Consider the following 13,965-nt stretch of genomic DNA (forward strand, 5'->3'; position numbering starts at 1 on the left):
TCACCCGACCCTGCGAGCAGGCCCTGGCATGGCGCAGCCCACCCACCGCCATCCTCACTGTCTCTGCAGGCTGACAGGGTACGGGATCCACCACTGCTTCGCCAGGAGCATGATGGGCCATGAGGTAAAGGTGCCGCTGCTAGAGAACTTCTACGCCGACTACTATACCACGGCCAGCATCGCGTTGGTGTCCTGCCTGGCCATGTGCCTGGTGGTCCGGTTCCTCGGGCGCCGGGGAGGGCTGCTGCTCTTCATGATCCTCACCGCCCTGGCCTCGCTCCTGCAGCTCGGGCTCCTCAACTGTGAGTGGGCTGGGGAGGCGGGCCGGTGTGGGGAGGGGAGCTGCCTAACCCCCAAGGGTGTTTGAAAGGGCTGGGTCGGACACCAGTGGCCACTCTAAAATCTGTCGGTGGAAGGAGCTGCTTTGGAGAGGACAGAGCTTCCATGGGAGCGTCTGTGGAGCCCGCCTCAGAGGGCACTGGGCTGTCCTCCTCCCCTGCCTGGCCCAGGCTGCACTATTATTCCTTCCGAGTCTGGTGGCCGGGACTTTGCTAAAGGGTACACTGCTTCTGTGTGACTCACCACATGACAAAGAAGAAAGAGGATTGTTTCTTTTTCGTGACATTAAGGGGGAAATAATCTGTTTTGTCACCCTCCCATGGGGCCCTGCTTTCAGCAGATGTTCCCGGGTTCATCAGTTTCTCTTTGAACCAAAGAATTTCTCAGTAAAAGTTAGAAATAATCTAAGGCAAAGCTAGAGAATCCATCAGGCCGCTCCGGCAAGCTCTGTGTAGCTCCTCACCAACAAATACCCACCCCTGTGTGTGGACAAACCCCACGGCACCTCCGTGGCCAGCCCAGGGTGTGACATGAGCAGGCAGGACCTCTGAGCCTCTTCTCCTGCCCTGGCAGGGTCCTCCTGGGACAGGCTTGGGACCCTGCAGGAACATCCACCCCACAGGGCTCCCCTGCCCTTATAAGGAAAATGAACCCAGGCTCTCAGAACTAGACGCCAGGGCTGTCCACTGCACCCTGATCAGAGCGGCCTTGTCGTGCAGCCTGGATTAGAGATGGCTTGTTTCAATCTCAGGAGCAGCTTTCTAACTTGGACAGTTCCTATGCAATCTGTCCCTTGCCGGGAGACGCTATTAGGCTTAGCTAATGGAATGCAGACGTGGTAGATGTCTCCCTCCATCCCCGTTCCCCAGCTGCCCTTCTGGGGATACTCTGCCCCACTCACACGGGTGGGATGGAAGTGGCAGGGGCCTCACCCCCTGGTGTTGCAGTGCCCCTTCTGCCCTGCACAGGAATGCACAGGAACCCCAAGCGGCCAGCCATGAGGGGCAGAGCTGGGCCAGCAGGGACTCCCCACAGCACTTGACATTGCTTCAGTCAGGCCACAGTGACCCATGGGTGGCTCTATATGTGAGGAAGCTCACCCTTTGCACCTGCTACGGTCTCACTGTAACAGTTCCATTTCATCCCCAGGCTCTGAGTCCAGCGGTTCTAACCCCTGTCTTCTTACCAAAAAGATCTGTGTTAGTGCAGTATGACTTCCACTGCCCTGGCAGCCAGCGCCATCCCAGACATGGACAGGAATTTTCTGGAAGCAAGACACGTGGGAACACGTTGAGCTAACTCCACCCCTAACGTGCTCTCTCCTCTCTTCCCGCTTGCTTTGCCCTTGTGCGTGTGGCTGTGATCCTGTCGGCGGGCCCAGTGATTGGAAAGTACAGCCAGCACCCAGACTCAGGTGAGTCCCAAGCGCATGGGCTATGCGTCCGCATCTTGTGTTGCATCCAAATGGGCGTTTTCTGGAAGACTCACGGACCTGTGGTTTCCATTTCCTCTCTTTCTCCCCCTTGCCCTCCAAGAACTGCAGCTGAAGTTGGCCGTAGGTTGGACACTATACGGATACATTTGTATTCTCCCTGTTGCCTCTAGAAAGAGCGATCGGTGCTTCCCTGTTTCTGTGCTGCTTGGCACGCATGCCCCGCCCCTTCCCCTGACACCAGGCACAGGCCCTGGCCTGGCACCAACATGCTTTGTCTTGTGGACAGCATCTGGGTGGGGTGAGAGTGCCCGGGAGTGCTGGGGCCCGGCTGTCTGTGCTGCCAGGGGAAGCCAGTGCCCCCCTTTGACTCATGTAAGCTTGCTGCCCTCCAGCCATGGGGACAGCAGAGTCCTGGCCTGCACCTCGAAGCTGCTGCTGCACCTGCCTGGCCTGCCCCAGCCCTCGCCGTGTCCCTGGGGAGCGCTTGCCCTCTTTGCAGCCCCGTGGGAGCTGAGCTGAGCCCCAGCTGTGTGGCCTGACAGCATGCCCATGCACGGTGCCAGACACTGCCCTGGTGCGAGGTCGGTCTCTGGCGCCATTTCCGAGGGCTTTGATGGGTTGAACACTTTCCCTCTGGGGCGATCAATTCTGTGGCTTGATTGTTTGTGTCCTTAAATCAACACTGACTCAGCTACCCTGTCCCACACATTGGGACATCAGACCTGAGGCAGTGGGGGCTCTGTGGAGAGCAGGGCCCTTTCTGGAGCAAACGTAGGCCAGGGCAGAGGGACGCTGGTGTGGCACTGGGGACATACCAGCCTGCCCTCCCACCAGGCATAGCTCTGGGCTGAGGAATTCCAGTAGAGGCTGCCATGAGCTCCAGCATGCCTGACACACAGGGACTCACAGGAGCCCCAGAACCTACTTCAGGGGCTCTGGGCTTCTAGTCCTGGAGGTGCTGCTTGGTCCCCAGAGGGAAGTGCACACCCATCCTTGCCGCACGCTGGGCAGAGGGGAGGAGCCATGCCGTGCAGCCCCGGGCCTCCCTCCTGCCCTGGCCTGGCTTCCTCTCTTCCCTCACCATGCCCTTCTTCTGATCTGCCAGGGATGAGTGACAGCGTCAAGGACAAATTCTCCATCGCATTTTCCATCGTGGGCATGTTTGCCTCCCATGCAGTGGGGAGCCTCAGCGTGTTCTTCTGTGCGGAGATCACCCCCACAGTGATAAGGTACGTAATGGGAGACACCCCAGGGGATGCCAGCTTCTCAGGACTCAAAGATGAGTCCCTGGCTCCAGGCTGGTGTGGGATTAACCAGCATCAGCTCCGTTGCTGGCTCTGGGCACGTTGGCTTCGTGGTTCACAGCTCAGGTGTTGGTTGCACCCAACCCTGAGGCTCCCGAGAGTCAGAAGAGAACCTGCTCCTGGGGTCCTGTCCAGGAAGCAGCAGGAGGAAGGGGAGACAGGGAGCTACTCTGGGCCCAGAAAACATGTCAGTGACTGGCCAGAGGGGGGACTTCAGCAGAGCACTTGTCCCCACTTCCACCAGACCCTGTGCTGCCAGCTCTGCTGAGAGACTTCACAGCTCAGCTATCTCAAAATGTTTTAAAAAGTAGAAAGACCCTTATTTTTTTACTGACCTGGGAAGTTGATGTCATGAACCCAAAGAAAGAAAGCCCAGCAAGTGAGTCATGGACTCATTTAAGAAACATGATGGAGAGCCATTGTGTGCCAAGAACTAGGCCCAGAAAGCACAAGAGCGCAGTCCCAGCCTCGTGGAGTCCATGGACCTTTCATCCTTCCCAACAGTGTGACTGACCTGCACTCAGCTGCTTTGGTTTTAGCTCGGAAAGTGAGGCCGGCCGCTTCCTGGCGCCATCTCTGTCCCTGGGTGATGGTTCATGGTGCTACACACCATTGACGGCTGCCATGCTTGCAGCCTAATAAACAGGCATGCCTCCCCTAAAAGGGCATCACTCAGCCGCAGTCATTTTCCTAAACCGTTTGTGACTTACTGAGGAGCCTGAGTTATACCACACTGCACTTCTTACAGGAGTGCCGTCAGCTTTCCTCATGCGTGTGCCTTCCTAGAACAGAACTGGAGAGGAAGCAGGAGCGCAGCCATGAACTAAGCCCGCATGGTCACACCCTTGTCAAAATCCAGTAGGGGCCACTCCATTCCAAGGCAGGCTATGTGGAGGCGAATCATCTCAGCCCCTCTGGTGCGGGGGAAGGCTTGGGGAGCAAGTAGGCAGGTCTGTGGACTTTCTTCCTTCCCACGTTTCCAGTAGCCATGCTGACACCAGCACCTTCACATCCGCACTCTAATTCATTCTCTTGGATCTGTATCATAGAGGCCTAGCCTCTATGGGTACCTGGGTACCTGGGCAGAAATGCCAAGGTATTGTATGATTAAGTGCCAAGTAACTTCTGTCTCTCCCTTCTGCAGAAGCCACAGGGGAGAGATGAGTCAGGAGCTTATTTAGTGCTTGCAGTTGCCAGACACCTCAGGCAGACGGCCAGCTCACTCCCTGTCCTCCCTTCACCTACCTAAATGTCCCTCCTTTATCAAAGATAACAGCCAAGGCAAGTCTCTCAATAGAGCAGAAGCCACAGTCAGACATTGTGGTTTCCAGCTGGCCTCTTGCAGCCTTTGCCTGATTATGCATCTTTTGGGGGGCTGGTGGGTGCCTCTTAACTCTGGCAGTTGGTAGGGTTCATTATTCTCTGTTAGATTTGGCTTGGCAAGCTAGACTGCAGGAAATGCTGTATCCTTTTCCTCTTTAATTCAAACCAGGAAAGATTTGGGGATAGAAATTTAACAAACGCTTTCTCAGATTCAGCTTGCCAAGATGACAAACTAGAAAAAGTATGTGACCCTTGGTGATGTTTTTGTGCCTGCAGAGGATGAAAGGAAATTGAGTCCAAAGGGGGTCCCTGCCCAGGCTGGGAGAATGTCTAGCATTCCTGACAAATCCCTCTTCTCGCTGGGAGCCCTTCTCACCCATGCCATCAGGAGGCCACAGCCCTTTCTTGTAAATGTACTCAGGAACAGTTCCCATGGAGGCCCTGGGATGGAAGTGGACTCCCCTCCCATCCCCCCACTTGACAGAGAGAAATTCAAGAGAAGCTGGGATGGATGGCCTGGGGTCCATGAGCTCCAACTTTCTTAGCACAGAACTAGCCTTTCCCTGTGACACCATGTTACAGATAAGCCTTCTGGCAGCAAAGGGTAAGGGGCCAGGATGGACTGCCCAGAAGCCAATACGAGGATATGAAATTTTCTGCAAAAACTTCAAAAAATGCTTTCATACTTTTCATACTTGTTCCACAACAAAAAGCAACAAAGGCTTGCAGAAATCTGTTACCCCAAGGATAATAATAGAGGCCAAGTAAAGTATTGTTTCGTGAGATACTGTCCAGACCTCACAATGACAGAGAACTAGCTCCCCATTCAGGCCCAGGCCAGGTGTGTTGTCAGCCAGTGCACAGCTCATCAGATTCACTTGGAAGACACTGGGAGTTGGGTGACTTTGCAGGCGGGATAGGAGGAACCATGTATCTGACCATGCGCCTCTCCCAGCTTGACATGGGCGGAAGTGGCCTGGGGTCCTTGGTGGATCTGGAAGCAGCTGCTGGCTGTGCTGGGCTGATCTTTTCTATCCACTGTCCATCTGGGTGCTGCAGGTAGGCTGCGAGGCTTCCCTTGCCCTCGCGCAGGGGTCCAGGTGAGAGAGGAGGCAGGCGCTGGAGATCATGACACCTGCCTGCCCTCTCCTGCTCTGCCCACTCCGGCGACCCCAGCCCTTCCTAGGTCATAAGTCAGATGGGCCTCCCTGAGACCCTCCCTGACTGACGCCTCCCTGACATCTGTCCTCTGCTCTAATGCTGCCTCCAGAATTGGCACCAAGGGCCAGCATGGCCTGGGGTTAAGGGAGCATTGGAGTCTGTTCAACTTCTTTAAAAATGTCTGACATCTGAAAACAAGTAGTGAGAGACAGACAGGAAGGTAACAGGTAACCCATGCCGGTAGCGCCTGTGACGTGCAAGCGCTGAGGAGCCGGGCAGGATGAGGGGATGGTGCTGAGGATGCGGCCCAGAGCCTGAGAAGGAGCCGGACAAGCTGCCCGTGATCCTGAGGCCACCTCCCTGTGAGGCCTCAGGTGGGTCCCTTGGCTGGCTTTCGTGTCCTTGTCTCAAAACAAAACTGATTAAGGTACCTTGTTAGGCGGGGGTGGAGAATGGAGAGAAACCACGTGCAAAGGGCCTGGCTCAGCTTGGGACCGTCCTATTATTCTTCTTCGCTGGGTATCTGCAGCAGTTACATTTATTTCTGTAAAAAATAGTACAAATATTTGCTCATCCTCAACTTCACAGGAACGTAGTCACGTAACATAATTAAAATACATTAAGTAATATAAAAGGAGGTGGAATGGGAAGCTGGTCTCTGGTGTTGCAGTGAGAGATGGTCACGTTCACATGGCTAACAGCAATTTGATTTTGGATTCCTTAATTCAGTGAAGTTTGCCATTTCTAATACGTCGGTCTGAATAGCAATCTTTCTACCTTCTTTAGATCCTGTTGCTAGTAAAATAATGATATCCCGTGGATATTACAATTTTCTGCTCCTAAAGCACAAGGAGGCAGCGCGTGCCCTCAGTTCTCTGTCCGTAAGTCAGGCAGCTCTGACTTGTAAACACGGGCGTATGCTGCCCTCTAGTGACAACCCAGAGAAAAGCAGAAAAGGCACAGGTAGAGCCTACATTTTCAGGGGCAGGAAATGAACCCAACACCTTAAAACCAAGGGTGTAACAATCTCTTTCTCTAATCTGAGATTTCAGGAGAGAAAGAAAAACAAAGCCAAAAATGGTATACCAACTTCTGCCAAAATTTTCCTAATATTCCTGAATAATGTCAAGGAATCTTTGATAGAAAACAAGAGAGTTGCTTCTGTAGAAAAAAATAAAAAGATATATTCCATATTATATATGCATATGTACATTTGTTGCATATTATATATCCACATTTATGTAGGCATTTTTGTGATGATCTGCAAATTAAATATGTTTCATTTGGCACAATTAGCAAGATAGATCAGTATGATGTGGTTCACTGGGCACCACATGAGGCTTTTGCCCCGTGCTGTTTGCCCTTTAATGGTGGCCCCATGCCCACCCCTCCTGGGGGGTCTGCTCTCTGCCCTCCTGTACATGACTCCCATGTGAGCAAGGGGAGTCTGCTCACTGCTTGTCAGTGCCAGGAAGGTCAGACAGAAATCTCGGAAGTTTCCAAAAAAACAATGTCCCCATCAAAATCGGGTCCATTATCCCTAGCATCTGATATGCCCTGTGGCTTCCTGAAAGAGCCAGGTCGACCAGAAAGACTTAATTGGCTATTTTAGGTGTTCAGTCTTCATCTTACAGAAGGATTTGCTCTTACTGCTCATTGCAGTGGTCATCTATATTTAACCTGTCCCATTCATCTGGGTCAGCTGACCTTCCTACCCAGGAAGCCAGTGTGATCCGCGAGCATCTGGTATTCATTAAACACAAACAACACGTGCCTGTTGACGTCCTAGAAAATAATTCTTGCCCTTGAAGGGCTCAGAGACTAGTAAGGTCAGGCACATGAACACATATGACAGAAAGATGCAGAGTGTCTTTGAATGGTGGTCTGGGACCCTCTGCCTGGGAAGAATGTGAGTATCTGGGAGATATCCCCCCAAAGTCTTGCCCTTTCTCATCCATATCCCCTTGAGGCCCAGCAGCACAGTGGTGTGGCTATTCCAGCAACTCTTCAGCCTTTCCCTGGGAAGGGCTGTCTAGTATGGCATGCTCATGCCCATCACAGCCTGCATGAGAGGCAGCTGTCAGTCTCCCTCTGTGGCTAAGGCTGGGAATCTGCCACTCACCGAGTATCTTGGTTTTCTATTGCTGCATCACCAATCGCCCCAAAACATAGGGGCCTAAAGCAGCATGCAGCTACTATCTCACGGCTTCCCTGCCCTAGAGTCTGGGCATGGCCTGGCTGGGTCCTCTGCTCCAGGTCCCTCACAGGCTGCCATCAGTGGGTAGGGTCCACCACTAAACCAAGTCAGGCACTGGTAGAATCTGTTTCCTCAAGGGCTGTGGGGCTGGGAGCCTCAGCTCCTCACTGGCCATTGGCCACAATCACAAGGCAGCTCGCTTTGTCAAAGCCAGCAAGAGTCTGCTAGAGTCCCTTTTGGAACCTCATTGTGGAGGAACATCTCACTATCCTGGCTGTACTTTATTGCTAAAAAGTAAGTTATCTGTACCTTGAAGCCCAGTGCATACTCAAGGCATGAGGGTGGGAATCACTGGGGCCAGTCTAGAAATCTGACTACAGCGCTGAGTAGATGACCAGGTGCCAGCCCGGTCTCCGTGGCCAAGCAGCTGCTGGGGACAGCACTCTGAGTGGAGCCTGGTCCTGCCCTGGAAATGTCTCATGTCTATTGGAGACACACAGACATGCAACATGAATGTGTCTTTGGGTGACACAAGTGTCCTGAGGATGCAGGGGAGCACCCAGGAGAGCCTGCTCAGCCTGGACTCAGGAAGGGTGGCTGGGACTGGGGACTCCCACGAATAGCAGCTCTAGAGGGAATGCGTGTGCAGCAAGTGCACAGTGGTGGAGGAGGCGGGATAGGATGCCCAGGGCTTGGGGAGCAGGAGCGGAGGTCCCTGGAAGGGTGAGGGTGGGTAGGTGTGAAGCATGTTGAGGCAGTGTTTGCAGGGCTTGGTGCCTCGCTAAAGAGAAGGCCAGGGCGGAGGAGAAGGGTCCCAGTGGCACAGCACCTTCTGCCAACTTTTAGAACTCCATGTCATTCTTGGAGGCATTAGGCCCATGGGTGAGGCTCATCCTCTTCGCCTCCCACTTAAACCTCTTCGACTCCCATTCCTCCCACTCCTTAGACCCTGGAGGACTTGGGTGGCCCCCTCCCTGGCACTCACTGAATACCACCTTCCCTAGAACCAATCCAGGATCTTCCTGTTCCCATGCCAGTCACATTTGTGCTTTAAACCCCACCGCACTTGAACGTTGGAGCTTTTCTCATCCCCATGTACAGACGCTGACTGGGGCTTCAGGAGGTGAAGCTGATGGGTGGGGGGCCAGGATTCTAGCCCAGGCTCAGGGGCTCCAGAACTCGTGCTTCCAGTCATGGCACTTACACCTGTGTGGCAGCAAAAGTCCGTTCCATAGCTTTTGGGCTGCTCCTTTGTATGTGGGTTTACTCAAGGCTTGGAGGCTAACGGCTGATGCTCTGGTCTTGACAGTCATCTAATGGAACAGACATTAATAAAGCCCCCGTACCGGAAGGCAACTCTCCTTCCTCCAAAAGCACACAGACAGCGCCCAACCCAGCTAACCTGTGGGAGCTCGGCTGAGCCCCCATGGGCGAACCTCACTGAGTAAGCCCCGGACAGAGCTGAGGGACCCCCAGGCCATGAGTAGTGGGACTGAAAGGGAGAAGACAGGAGGAAGAAGTGGCACCCCCGGGACCTGTCCATCACCTTGCAGGCAGGAGGGAGGCACTGGAGGACTTTGAGCAGCCAGGTGACATGATTAGCTCTGTGTTCTAGGAAAATCGGTTTGGCAACAGTGAGGAAACAAAGTCCAGGGGGTGCAGAAGATGCGCCAGGGAGGAGCAGACCCAAGACGGGCTGGACAGGAAGGAGCTGGGAAGGGGAACAATCCTGTGACTCTCTGCCCCCTAGAGCTGCAGTCCTGGCAAGGCTGCACCTGTGCCCCCCAGCCCTGGGCCCATTGTGGATGCAGATGGGTAGACTGCAAACCTACAGAGAGGCAGCCATTTCTACATTAGAGGGAAAGAAGGGAGGGAGACGTGTCTTCTATTCCTTTGTTATAAAACAGGACAAAAGGTGGTGGATGATCACTCATTATCCCCCACCCCCCAAAACACAGACACACACACAGCACGCACACACACAATCACTATTCTTCCACTGCATTCTGAGGAAAAGGCTCCGAATCTGCAGTTCTTCCTGGGGTTATTAGCATAGACCTGTATATGTCTGGTTTAAGAGGGCCACCTGGGAACCCTGGCACTCCCATCCTCCCTGCCTCCTCCATTCATGTCCCCCCTTGTCAACCTCAGGACAGCCTGAGAGGGTCTGTGGGAGCAGGCAGCAGGTCCCAAAGGCAGGGATGCTCTCCCCATCCTGAGCAGTAAAGCCTGCGAAGACCCCAGCACAAGGGACAGGCTGCTCACCGCCACAGCAGGCAGAGTGAAGCAGAAACCCTGGCCGGAGGTAGCAGTGGAAAGGGGAGTCAGGGCCGGTCTCTGAGTTCCTGGAAAGAAGAGGCAAGGCCTGGGCAGCTGCCCAGAACTAAAAGCTTTGGAGATTTGTACCAGCCCCCACAGCAGGAACAGTTTTATTTTTTTGAAAAAGCAAAAGAATATCTTTTTTTTTTGAGGCAAAATTTACAGACCAAAAAATTCATCCACTTTAAACAATTCAATAACTTTTACTAAACGGACATAGCTATGCAGCCACTGCCACAATGCAGTACAGAACATTTCTTTCTCCCCCAAAATCCCCTCCTCCTCCTCTGAAGTGATCCCTACTCCAGCCCCAGGCTACCACGAATCTACTTTCTGCCTCTACACATTTGCCATTGATTGACTGACTGATTGTGAGACAGGGCCTCACTCTGTCACCCAGGCTGAAGTGCAGGGTCGTGATCTCAGCTCACTGCAACCTCCACCTCCCGGGTTCATGTGATTCTCCTGCCTCAGCCTCCCGAGTAGCTGGGATTACAGGCATGCACCACTACGCCCAGCTAACCTTTTTGTATTTTTAGTAGAGGTGGGGTTTCACCATGTTGACCAGGCTGGTCTGGAACTCCTGACCTTGTGATCCACCTGCCTCAGCCTCCCAAAGTGCTGTAATCCTCCCAAAGGGATTACAGGCGTGAGCCACTGCGCCCAGCCTTTTTGACTTTTCATATAAACTGATCCATACAATCACTTAGCATTATGTTTTTAAGTCCTTGTAGCATCGGGACTTCATTCCTTTTTATGGCTGATTAATATTCCATTTTATATGACAGGCTGCATTTTATTTATCCATTCACCAGTTGATGGGCATTTGGTATTTCCAAGTTTTGGCTACTATGAATAAGGCTGCAGTAAACATTTGCCTGTAAGTTTTATATAGAATTATGTTTTCACTTGTTTCATGGGAGTAGAATTGCAGGATCATACAAAAGTTTAACTTTTTAAGAAACTGCCAACCTCGTTTTCCAAAGTGGCTGTTTTATTGATTTTTAGACAAGGCCTCACTCTGTCGCCCAGGCTGGAGGGCGGTAGCACAACTGTGGCTCCGTGCGGCTTCAGCCTTCTGGCCTCAAGTGATCTCCCATCTAAGCCTCCCAAATTGCTGGAATCGTATGTGTGAGTCACCGGGCCCAGCCAGCCACACTATTTTGATTCCAGCAGTGAACAAGGGTTCCAGTTTCTCTACATCCTGACACGTCTTATTTATTACAGTCCTTGTCAGCTGTCTTTTTCATTAGTCATACTAGCAGGTGTGACGTGGTGTCTTACTGTGGTTTTTATCTGTGTTTTTCTGATGACTAATGATGTAGCACATCTTCTTGTGTCTTCTTGGATGTACAGTTTGTATAGTTTCCTTGGAGAAATGTCTGCTCAAATCTTTTGTCTATTTTTTTTTTTTTTAATAGAGATGAGGTTTTATTGCCTAGACTGGTCTCAAATGCCTGGCCTCAAGTGATCCTCCCACCTTGGCCTCCCAAAGTGCTGGGATTACAAGCATGAGCCACCATGTCTGGCCTGCCCATCTTTTTACTGGATTATCTGTCTTCTTTTTGTGTTGTAAGAATTATTTATATATTCTAGTTACAAGTCCTTTATCTGATATATGCTTCACAAATAGTTTCTCTCAGTCTATGGTCTGTCTTTTTCTTAAACATGTATCTTCTATTGAAGGGTAGTTTTTAATCCTAAGGAAGTCCAACTGATCAGTTTTTTTTTCTTTTTTTTTGAGACAAAGTCTCACTCTGTCACCAGACTGGAGTGCAGTATCTCAGCTCACTGCGACCTCCACCTCCTGAGTTCAAAGAGATTCTCCTGCCTCAGCCACCAGGGTAGCTGGGACTATAGGTGTGCGCCACCACACTCAGCTAATTTTTGAATTTTTAGTAAAGACGGGATTTCACCATACTGGCCAGAATGGTCTCCATCTCTTGACCTTGTGATCTGCCCACCTCGGCCTCCCAAAGCGCTGGGATTACAGGCGTGAGCCGCTGCGCCCAGCCAGCTTTTTCTTTTATGGATCCTTCTTTTGATGTCACGTGTAAGACATCTTTGCCTAACCCAAGGTCACACTGCTTTTCTCTTGTTTTCTTCTAGTAGCATTACAGTTTGAGCTGAGTCTAAGCACTTAGATTCTATGATCCATTTTGAGTTCATTTTTTTGCATGATGTGAAGGGTCCAACATCATTTTTTTGCATGTGAATATCCTGTTGTCCCGGCACCATCTGTTGAAAAATGATCCCTTCCCTCTTGCTGGATTTGCCTCTGTCCACAGTCAGTTGACCATAAATGTGAAGGTTAGTTTCTGAACTCCCCGTTCTGCTCCACTGATTGATCTATACACCAATACAAAACTGCCTTAAGTAGTATAGCTTTGTGGTTTGAAATTGGGAAGGCAAGCCTTCCAACTTTGTTCTTTACCAGAATTGTTTTTGGCTACTCTCAGTCCTTTGCATTTCCACATAAGTTTTAGGATCGGCTGTTTTCTCAAAACAAACAAACAAAAAAAAGCTGGAATTTTGATAGGGATTATGTTGAATCTATAGAAGAATTACCCTCTTTACAATATTGAGTCTTCCAATTAATGAACATGGAATGTCACTCTCTCTTTTTATCTTTTTAATTTTCTCTCAGCAATAAACTTTCTCAGCGTACAGTCTTGCATTCCATTTGTTATTTCTAAACGTTTTATTCATTGGATGTTATCATGAATGGATTTTTTTTTTTTTTTTTGAAATGGAGTCTCACACTGTCACTCAGTGTCATGGCACGATTTGAGCTCACTGCAACCTCTGCCTCCTGGATTCAAGTGATTCTCCTGCCTCAGCCTCTTGAGTAGCTGGGATTACAGGCACGCATCACCATGCCCAGCTAATTTTTGTATTTTTAGTAGAGACGGGTTTCACCATGTTGGCGAGGATGGTCTCAATTTCCTGACCTTGTGATCCACCTGCTGCAGCCTCCCAAAGTGCTGGGATTACAGGCGTGAGTCACCACACCCAGCCGTGGATGGAATTTTCTTGACTTCAATTTTGGGTGTTTTGTTGCTAGCATGTAGACATATAATTGACTTTTGTATGCTGACCTTGTATCTTGTAACCTTGTAGGACAGTCTTGGTGAGTTAGGAGCCACTTATGGTGCCAACCGAGAGAACCACAGACTAGTCAAGACCAGGAGTCATGTACCTGCCTCCTACCTGTGTACGGACCTCCCTTTCAGCCCACTCAGCCTCAGCAGCTCCAAAGACAAAGGTCTCTTCACTCCAGGAGGGTGCCTACCTCTTGAGCAGCCCCATTAAAAAGCTCTTCCCCAAACCAAAGGTCTACTCTGCCCACTGCTCTGGAGCTAGGAAGACAACTCCACTCCCACTTCCTTGAGACAAGGCCACCTCTGCCTGCCCCCTTCAGTGAGGCCCCAGAACTGGGGACCAGGCAGCCCTCTCTGCCCTGGCCTGTTACCTGAGCACCACGGTCCTACTGCAGCCTGGCACAGCACTGCTTTCTCAGGGGCCAGAGAACACCTCAGTTCCAGTAATGTGTTTTTGGGTCAAGGTAGAGAGGTTTAAGGGATAGGGGTTTTGTAGGTGTTGTGTCTCTACTAATCCTCGGACTCTTGGCCGCTCCCACACCTGGAGCACACAGGGAGTGCAGATCAATGGCTGGCCTTCTGGGTTTTGGTTGTCCTGAGCTCAGAGCTGCAGTGAATCCCTCTCTGTCAGTGCACAGCTTCACCTGGGGGACCCTTCAAGCACAATCCTCAGAGATGGGACAGTGTCTACTGGTGGTTCACAGAGCAATTTTAGGAGACACGTGGGACATCAACTCAGTGAAGAAATCACTCTTTTAAGGTATCTTGCAATCTCTCCAGTTATGA

At 51.4% G+C, this 13,965-nt stretch overlaps 1 protein-coding gene across 9 annotated transcripts in view; it reads left to right on the forward strand.

The window, feature by feature from the left end:
• SLC22A23 (solute carrier family 22 member 23) overlaps positions 1-13,965 on the forward strand; it is a 188,189-nt gene that overhangs the window by 169,414 nt on the left and 4,810 nt on the right. For 2 of the 9 annotated variants that reach the window (XM_035295051.3, XM_035295058.3), the window contains 5 exons: positions 70-302; positions 1,721-1,753; positions 1,875-1,898; positions 2,880-3,003; positions 13,811-13,939. In XM_035295051.3, coding sequence (XP_035150942.1) covers positions 70-302; positions 1,721-1,753; positions 1,875-1,898; positions 2,880-3,003; positions 13,811-13,939 — 543 coding nt within the window. Of the gene's footprint in view, positions 1-69; positions 303-1,720; positions 1,754-1,874; positions 1,899-2,879; positions 3,004-13,198; positions 13,704-13,733; positions 13,940-13,965 lie in introns of those variants that run through there. The other 7 variants (XM_035295057.3, XM_035295059.3, XR_013533801.1 and 4 more) reach the window with 7 other exon arrangements.

The sequence above is a fragment of the Callithrix jacchus genome, chromosome 4 (assembly GCF_049354715.1).
Source record: "Callithrix jacchus isolate 240 chromosome 4, calJac240_pri, whole genome shotgun sequence".
NCBI classification, from domain to species: domain Eukaryota; kingdom Metazoa; phylum Chordata; class Mammalia; order Primates; family Cebidae; genus Callithrix; species Callithrix jacchus.